General features: G+C 49.8%; 1 protein-coding gene across 1 annotated transcript; it reads left to right on the forward strand.

Annotated features, from left to right (window-relative positions):
* Window positions 1-287: 287 nt before the first annotated feature.
* Window positions 288-4099, forward strand: Tmem35b (transmembrane protein 35B). The gene is made up of 3 exons (XM_059256124.1): window positions 288-416; window positions 1817-1997; window positions 3067-4099. The coding sequence occupies exons 1-3, from the start codon at window positions 312-314 to the stop codon at window positions 3243-3245; spliced, it is 465 nt and encodes a 154-aa protein (XP_059112107.1). The 5' UTR covers window positions 288-311; the 3' UTR covers window positions 3246-4099.
* The last annotated feature ends 5179 nt before the right edge of the window (window positions 4100-9278 follow it).

Raw genomic sequence — 9278 nt, forward strand, 5'->3', positions numbered from 1 at the left:
GATGTACAAGTAACTTTCTGAAGGCCAGTGTGCAACTTCCTTACAGAAGCGAACCCGGAGGCACACGGGGTTGGGTGGCGTCAGAGTACTCAGGCATGGGTGGGCTCAGAGGCTGGGTCACGTGGCCACGACCGGCCGCCAGCTCGGGCTTACAGAGTTTGAGGGGAGGCCTCAAGTCGGCTGGTGGGGGTGGGGCGGTGGGCGGGCCGGGGGCAGTGGGCGGGTCTGGAAGTTGGAAGCCTACGGGGTGGGCGGGGCAGGCGACTGCCGTCTTCCGGGCCCGGAGGGTGGGGGAGGAGACATACGCTGCCATGGCGCTCGTGCTCGGCGCCCTGCGTCTCCTGCTCGGCGTCTTCTTCGCGCTCACCGGGGCTGCTAAGCTCTTGCAGGTCTCGGCCCCCGTGTCACAACAGATGGTGAGCGGCGCGGCAGGGGCGCGCGGGGAAGGACGGGAGTGCTCGGTTCCCGCGGGCTGCTTGCCTCCGGGCGCGAGGGCGCCTAGGCCTTCCCTCGCGTTCTCCGCACCTTCTCCAGGTGGGAGGAGGCGGGACTTACACTTTGGGCCCAGCATGCTGTCCCCAGGCCGATTTAGAGCTGGAGAAATGATGGGACCCGGGGATCCAGGAGGATGAAGTGAGAAGGTGACTGAGCACCCCTCCCCATCCTACACTCATCACTCAATGTTCCAGTTTAGGGGAGGCTAATGAGGCAGGAAACCCACAATATAGACCAGGCTGGCCTCGAACTTGCAGAGATCCACTTGCCTCTGCCTCCCAAGTGCTAGGATTAACGGCTTGCACCACTTTAGAAATCTTTCGTAAGCTTGGAAGCTAGCCGTGAAGGTAGAATGTAATTTGCTGAAAGATCACAGCTAGTCAAGCAAGGCCCAAGGTAGACTAACCTATCCAAGACTCCACAGTGTCCCGGGAAATCTGGACTGTAGTTCCTTATCATGAGAAAGTCCACCAATACTGCCAGGCTCTGCGGAAGACTCCTGTTACCTCCTCCCAAGCTTGCATACTCCTCCCCGCCCCCAACCTGAGGTGGTGGTTTTTGGGGGGCAGACAGCTTAAACTCTCTGCAGGTGTGTCCCATCGGTGGCCCTTGGGCCACATATACTCCAGGATGGCTGTCAAATGTAGCCCGACATAAAACTGTAAATTTAAAACGTGATTTATTAAAAAACTCAGTTGTGGGCTTCTGGAGCAGCTTTGTGGATGAGAACATTGTGTCAGAAGACACACTGGAGTGCAGAGTAGGAGACAGAGAGCTGCTGGTGGACCGTAGGAAGCAGTCCCGAGGGTGGAGCTGGCCCAGTGAAAGGTCTGGGTGAGATGGATTGCTTTAGACACCTCGGCTGTTGCCCGTGTGTGCCACAGCGGGATCAGGACCTGCACAGGAGATTGAAAGTGGAAACCATTCTTTAAGAAACCTTTCCATCCCATCTCTAAATGTTCCGCCTGAAGAGGAACTAGGCCTGGCACAAAGGATCTGTGGCCTTTCCCAGGCCCTAGCCCTACATGAGAAGGCCCAAGCCCTGTTCCCTTTCCAGGGATTTGAGGCTGGGTTATCTATGGAGAGGTCTGGTGAGGAGAGAAAGCCATCTCTGCACCTGTGACCCTTTTCGCTTGTGGAGTGTCTGCTCCTGATTCCAAAGGTCGTAGGGCGGCCCCCTCCTCACCAGGCTCATCTTAACCTGCATCTGGCCTGTGGCTTTGTTAGGGGAGCGGATGACAGGCAGAGGTGGTCTCCGTGGGGCCTCCAGGCACTGCATCTCTGAGGAACACAGCTGACAGGCATTCCCTGCCACTCGTAGACAGCCTTGTTCGAGCAGTTTGCTGAGGTGTTTCCATTGAAGTTGGTCGGCTACCAGCCAGATCCTAGAAACTACCAAACAGCTGTGGGCTGGCTGGAAGTGCTGGCTGGGTTGCTGCTGGTCGTGGGTCCACCTTCGCTCCAAGTGATCAGTAACCAGTTCTTGATCCTGCTCATGATGGGTAAGGGGGTACCTGGGTCTCCTGGGGATGACAGAAAGAGTTAGCCATCTTTCCTTACTGCTGCCCTCTTTCCTCTGGGACCAGGAACACTTCCTGCCCGACCATAGCTTCCATAATATCGAGACCAGGTGTTTTTGAAATGTCATGGACCATATCCTGGCCATTGTAACACAGTAACATGCTTTCCCCGTCATTTCTGTGGCCGCGTAGTGTGAGTAGTGTAACCTCAAGAGCTCCTACTCCTCCTCCTACATGCTCCCTTCCTGGAGGGAGTGGAGCAGCAACCACCACCTAATGTATATGTATCTGGAGCAGGGGTTCTCAACCTTCCTGATGCTGTGACCCTTTAACACAGTTCCTCATGCTGTGGTGACCCCCAACCATAAAATTATTTTCATTGCTACTTCATAACCCTAATTTGGCTACTGTTATGAATTGTAATGTAAACATCCGTGTTTTCCTGTGGTCTTAGGTGACCCCTGTAAAAGTGTCATTCGATCCCCAAATAGAGTCATGACCCACAGGTCGAGAACCTCTGCTGTCACAGATGTGGGAGCAGCCAGCAGGAAAGCTGGAGTCCCCTGACCAAGGAGGCAGAGAGTTTCTGTAGGATGCACTCTCTCAGAAGCTCTGCCTGTTGAAGTACCTTCCCCGGGCAGGACGACAGCTGCTGTGTCAGAGGCTAGACACTCTTGTGCTGTTTTGCATCCCCTGGCCAGCGCCACATTATTGCCACTAAAACATTCTTTCCATTTCTAAAGCCATCCACATTTTCAGATCATTACCACACTTCCACCTCAAGCCCCCGAGCCCCGTTTTGAATTCTCCAGTAGGATTATTATTATTAAGAAAGAGTTGAGGGAAAGCTAGTTTCCATATCTCTATCTTCCCACCTTGACTCTCCCCTTTTGTGGGGCCCATGTATTTCTTGAGGCTTCTAATTCTTTGTCCTGCTTCCTGGAAGAGGTGTGAGGGGTGTTTAATGGGAGGGCCCGAGCTGGAATGGGTCAGCCTGGACTGGAACCCTTGAGTTGTTGGATCTTTTGGATGTTCATTCTTTCTGTTCTAGGGGCCATCTTCAATTTGGTGGTTCTGAAAGAGTCGCTGAGGACCTGCATCCCAGCTGTTGTCTGTTTGGGGCTGCTGCTGCTGCTGGATACCTGCCAGTTCTTAGCTCGAACTAAGAGGGTGGTCAGACGCCGCCGTAGCAAGAAGATTCCTGGTGCAGCCTGGAAGTCTGGGAACTGAGTCTTCATGCATTTACCACAGCAGGAACAGTCGCACAACAGTGTCTACCACTTTGTTAGGCCCACATTCATTCAGTGTAAAAGAGGTACCTTGTCTAGGTCCCAATCTCCCCTCATAACTATGTTGCCCTGTTTTGAGTGGGGTGTTAGCATTCTTCATGTCATGTGAAAACAGGAAATAAGCAGAAAAGAAACCAAAACCACCCCAAATTCTAATACCCCATACATAAATAATCATTTCATTTGGTATAACTGTACCTGTTGACTTTTTTATGATTGTATACAGATTAATTTTTTTTAATGAAAATGAGACCGTATAGCCTGTTTTATTGTCTGCTGTTAAGAGCCAGTGTTCTGCCAGGCAGTGGTATCACATGCTAATCCCAGCACTCAGGGGCCAGAGGCAGGTGGATCTCTGTGAGTTTGAGGCCCGCCTGGTCTCCATAGTGAGTTCGAGGTCAGCCAGGGCTATACAGAGAAATCTTGTCTAGAAAAACCAGAAGAAAAAAAGATCCAGTGTTCTTTAACATTCCCTTTTACTTTTATCAATGTTAGTGGCTTTCAGTACTCTATTCTAGGAGTGCCTGGAACTGAGATGAAAAGGTGGCCGAGGTGCTAAGAGCACTTGCTGCTTTTGCAAAGGGACCAGGGTTCAGTTTCCAGAGCCCACATGACATCATCTTCTGGCGTCCTGGAGTACCAGACATACACATGGTACACACAGACACACAGATATATATACACACACATATATCTGTATAAATGCGTACCGTGTACATATACATGTATATACACACACACATACACACACATATATATGAAAGCAAAACACTTATAAAATAAAAATATTTTTTAAGGATGTGTTCTACTTATTCTATTTCCAATCCTGTCCATGAAGAATATCTGGGTTGTTCTTTTTTTTTTTTTTTTTTTTTAAAGTAAAACTCACAGTAAATTGCCTCTGCATATTTATTTCCTTTCCCAAGAAATAAGGGTGCTGTCTCAAAAAGCATTCACATCTAAAGCATGCTTTAAAATTTACAAGTTGACACTGCAGAGTCTAAGTGTCTGATTTCTGCCTGTGTTCACCTGAGTCCCTTTGAGAGATTTCTTGCCATTTCTCTATTTTACAGTTGTAGAGCTGACAGGCACCTGCTGAAATGGTGAGGTGTGGCTCTTAGTCCAACATCCCTTAACACCTGAGTGTATGTGGGGGGACAGCTAGCTCCTGATAATGCCAAGTGGCCCAGCAGTATCTAACCCTGTGTGTGTGTGTGTGTGTGTGTTAGAGAGAGAGAGAGAGAGACAAAGAGAAAGACAGAATGAGAATGGGGGTGAGGAGGAGAGGGAGAGAAGGAGGGGGTGATCACTTATGGGAAAAATGTTAGGGCACTTAGTGTCATGTCCTCAGACCATCCTTGCCAGAGTCCACTGGGGTCCTTTTGGGGTGTGATGTTTCTTCCATGAGGGAAGGTAGGGAAAAGAATTTATATTTTGCAGTTCTGGAGTGTGAACTCACAGTCTCACTTTTGATAGGCAAACACAGTACTCCTGAGCTTGACCCCTAGTTTATGTTCCAAAACAAGGTATCACTGAGTTGCCTAGGCTGGCCTTGAACTTTGTAGCTTAAATAAGACTTGTACTTAAATCCTCCTGCCTCAGCCTCTCCAGTAGCTGGGATTACAGGCTTGTGTAGTCAGAAGTTTTTCTGTGTCCTGCCTGGTCCTGCAGCCGCTCAGACCCAAATAAACATACAGAGGCTTATATTAATTAACAATTGCATGGCATATGGCAGGCTTCTTGCTAGCTAGGTCTTATAACTTAAATTAACCCATTTCTATTAATCTATGTTTTGCCACATGTTCCATGGCTTACCAGTCTGCTGGCATGTTGTTCCTTGGGTGGCTGGCATCTCTCTGCCTCTCGTCTATCTGCTTGGATTTCCACCTGCCTCTAAGCTGCCTTGCCATAGGCCAATGCAGCTTGCTTTATCAACCAATCAGAGCAACACACATTCACAGCATAGAGAAAGACATCCCACAGCAGGCCTGTAGTAGAGCAGGCTGGATTTTGCGCATATGTTTTAGCTGCCTGCCTATAAGATGCTTTGGGTATAGGAGTATTAGCTTTAGGGAGCACACAGGTGAAAGCTGTATTATTTCATGCTCAGTATGAACAGTAGTTCCTGCTGTGCCCTCACTTGCACGAATCCCAGGCGAGCTTATAATTCTTCGTTGGATCTTCTTGTGTCTGAAAGCACAGTGATACATTCCACCTACAGCAAGGGTGGAGAAATAGATCAATAGGTAGATAGTTCATAAATTATGTGATGGTGTCACAAAATTAAGAGGGGTCTGGCGAGATGATTCTGGATAAGGGTGATTGCCACCGATGACCTGAGTTTCACCCAGAAAGTACATAGTGGAAGGAGAGAAGCAACTTAGGAAGATTGTCCTCTGCCCCCCACATGTTCTGTGCTATACACATTCTCGCATACTCTCTCCCTCCCACCCTCTCTCAAGGGGGTCCAGAGATGACTTAGTTTCTGTGTTGGTTAATTAGGCTGTTTAATGAAAACATCAAGGACCAATGTAGTTTCAGCTTTCAATGTACTGGCTACTGTCTTCAGCGTTGAAAAATAGCTGCAGTTGCTTCAGGCGGTGTATTTGCACATAATATCCCAGGGTAAACAGAGAATGGTAAGCTCTCTTGGAAAACCCCAGATCATCCCTTGTATCTAATTGGCCACGATGAAGTTACATATCCATACTTAAACCAATCGCTGATGAGGAGAATGGGATTCCCAGAATGGACTGAGACTGACAAAAATTCACCCACGCTCATCACCAAGAAGGCCGGGAGTGGGTGGTGGTGTTAAAGGTGTGTGTTTTTTCTTGGTTTACTTACAGAATATGGAAAATGGCAGAAAACACAGCCTGGTGCATAATAAGTGCTCTTCAAATGCTATTATTCAATCTCTATTTGTTCTACCAATGAGAATATGGGTCTGGAAAGACTGTGTGCCTATGTGTCAGAATGGAGACTAGAACTCAGGCCTGATTGAGTGCAGAACTCAGGTTTTTTTTTTTTTTTTCAGTGCTTCAGCTGCCAAGATGAAAATTTACAGGCACAAGACCTGGGATGACCTACCCAGCGTGATCAACTCTTCCTTACTTTCCAGAACCGGCAGCGTGCGTGTAGAGCCCATGAAAGCAGATACACCAGGAGCTCCAGCCTCATGCATTACCTGCCCTTCCAGGATACCCAGCCTGTCTCCAGCCAGGACATCCAGTGAAACCTCTTGCAGCTGGCTTTGAGGGATCCTGTTTTCCAAGGCGGGTTAGTAATTATGGACTCCAAAGCATGGCTGTGGGGCTGGCCCAGCACCTGTGGGAGAGGCAGGGGGTGCCGGAAGAATGGATAAGTCACCTGGTGTTGAGAAGCAGTTTGACTGACAGCAGCCGGAAGCACCTTGAGCCCCAGCAGTGCCTTGAGGAGCCCAAGGAGCCAAGCTTCAGGAAGCCATAGCAGAAGTCTAAGAGCTCAGCGCAACTTCCAGCCGTTTGGCCTCCTCTTGTCCCCAGAAGACACTCCCAGACCCTGGGGTCCTGGCAGTGCCCCTACAAACCCAGGATGCAGCTAACACATGTGAGTCCTTGTCTGGCTAGCTGTTGGGCCCGTTCTGTACGTCACATTGTGGGACTGACTTAGGAGAGTCTGGTGTATGTGAGGTAGGGGATCTGGCTCAGCTTCAGGTTCCTAAAGCCAGGATCCCAGAGCAAGCTGGAGCAACGAGAACAGTGACAAAAAGGAATAATACGGCACGATAGCGAGAGGTTTGGGGCGGGGGTGCTGCTGGGGGGGGAGGGATGACACGGACTTCTAGGGATCAGAGCCAAGGCAGATAGGCTCAAAGGCAGACATGCAGATTTTGATACTAAAAGAGATTGAGTTCGGGAGCTGAGAGGATATGTATGTGTCAGAAACAGCAAGAGGACCTTGGCTTATGTGCACACCCCTTAGGGAGAGGGTGAGGTTCCACCTAGATATGTTTGTGCTGTGTGTGGAGTGCTTGTGTGGGTGTGTGCATTTATCTGTGTGTTGCCTCGAAGGGACAGAGGGTAAGGTATGAAATCTCTTCCCAGAGTCAGCCACAAGACTCAGAGTTTTGCTTGTTCTCTCCTCAAATATCCCCATGGGGTAGTTAAACCTCCATTTTACAGCAGCAAAGACAGTCACGGCCAGGCTGAGAAATTAGCCCAGGACCTCACAGCAAATAAATGTGTGTGATTCCCAGACCTGTGCCCTTCTTGCTTCTTATCCGAAGTTCTGAGTCTGACACAGAACTTCCTTGGAGGTCTGAAGGCTGTGAAGCCTTTTCAGTCCTCCCAAAGGTGCTTCAGGTAGTTCTGGAGCACACCCAGAGAAGATCTCACCAAAGCAGACCCAAGGTCACCGCGCATAGGCCTGTCCAGAGTCCCTACAGCACAGGACCATTCTTCCACCTCTGCCTTACCCCGTTGCCACTGATCTTCTGGGAAGGGTTGAAAGGCTTATATCAGAGTGGTCTTACGTCACATGGCTGTGCCTCTCCATGTCTGACCTGTAGTCTCCCTGTGAGGGACCTCCCTCCTCCCAGTCAGTCACCAAGGTTGGAAATAGCCATGTTCTCTGGGACTCCGGCCTCTTTCTCATTTCCCACAGCTTGTCACCAAGAACTCTGGAACCCACCCTGTCCTTCATGTCCCCAGCAGCAGGTGCCCTCTCTTACGGATGGCCTTGCCTCCAGAGTTCCTTCCTAGAAAGGACAGAGGGAGAGGGGACTGACGTGGGAAGGGACGTGACCTTTGGTGGCTAGGCCTCCTGTGACCTCTTCCTCAGTTTAAGGGATGGATGTTGGTGTTGGCAGCTGCCCCTGGGATGAACCGGCTCACATTGCCCGGTGTTCCTCCATAGCTCAGTAGCCTGTGCTGCTTCGACTCCACGGTGGATGTCCTGCAGATGCTCAGCCCGCATGTGGTCAATCTACGGCTTCTTGGTGCTACTGGTTGGAGACCTGGGCCACCTCCACCTCCTCAGTCTCCTAGCTAGGAAAGCCCTGGCGTACTGCCTGCCACACCCTACTGCCATTATCCTGCTAGGATTCAGGGTTGAAGGACAGATTCCAACTCTTTGTTTTTGTTTGTTTGTCTTATTTTGTTGTTTTATTTTCATTTTTGGAAGACTGGGTTTTTCTACATAGCCCCGGTTGTCCTGGAACTCACTATGTAGGCCAGGCTGGTTTCGAACTCACAGAGATCCACCTGCCTCTCCTGCCAAATGCTGGGGTTAAAGGTATGCACCACCATTCCCTGCTTAAATGTCAATTCTTAACATTTTCATGTGAGTGAATGAAATCTGGATATCATTAATTTAAAACTTACGGACTCAGATATCCTGGTGTCTCGTAACTTCTCCTCAAGTATTCTGGGATTCTACAAGCTTGTCCTTTCCTGGTGCATTCCTGACTCAGAGTTAGGATTGCTTCCTCCCACTCTAGCAGGATGCCTGCAACTCTGCCGTCACCTCCACTGTTCCAGGACTCCTGTGCCAGGACTTGGTGGAAATCAAGCTAGAGCTCCATCCTCCATTAGCCGGACGGAGACTGGCGAGGCTAACTGCACTCCGTTTCAGCTGATCGGAGACTTTCTCAGGGTGCACATCCCTGCCCGTGGCTCTGGCTATAACGCATTTCCTCCGTCTGTGCTTGGACAGCTGAGCCATCTGCTCTTAGTGGGGAAGGAAACCATTCTCTGCTCTTCGCCATGTTGCTGGAAGTCCTACAACAGAACTGTTTAAGTCCCAGGGAGTTCCAGCTTAGCAGGCGAGAGCAGCAAGCCCATGTTGCCAAAGTCTGTCAGCTCCCGACTCCCTACACCCTCCTGGCCCTCTCGCTGAGTTTGCCTCCTAGTGATAAAGTCAGTAAATTCCCTCTTCCCTTTTGATAAATTGCCCCGCGTTGGTCCCTTATTCCTTCTTTAACTTATTTCTTTAT

The sequence above is a fragment of the Peromyscus eremicus genome, chromosome 2 (genome assembly GCF_949786415.1).
Source record: "Peromyscus eremicus chromosome 2, PerEre_H2_v1, whole genome shotgun sequence".
Taxonomy (NCBI): Eukaryota; Metazoa; Chordata; class Mammalia; order Rodentia; family Cricetidae; genus Peromyscus; species Peromyscus eremicus.

Coding starts and splice junctions, on each gene's coding strand:
- Tmem35b (XM_059256124.1), top strand. CDS start 312: ATGGCGCTCGTGCTCGGCGCCCTGCGTCTCCTGCTCGGCGTCTTCTTC. Junction 417..1,816: donor CCCCCGTGTCACAACAGATG/GTGAGCGGCGCG, acceptor TGCCACTCGTAG/ACAGCCTTGTTCGAGCAGTT. Junction 1,998..3,066: donor CTTGATCCTGCTCATGATGG/GTAAGGGGGTAC, acceptor TTTCTGTTCTAG/GGGCCATCTTCAATTTGGTG.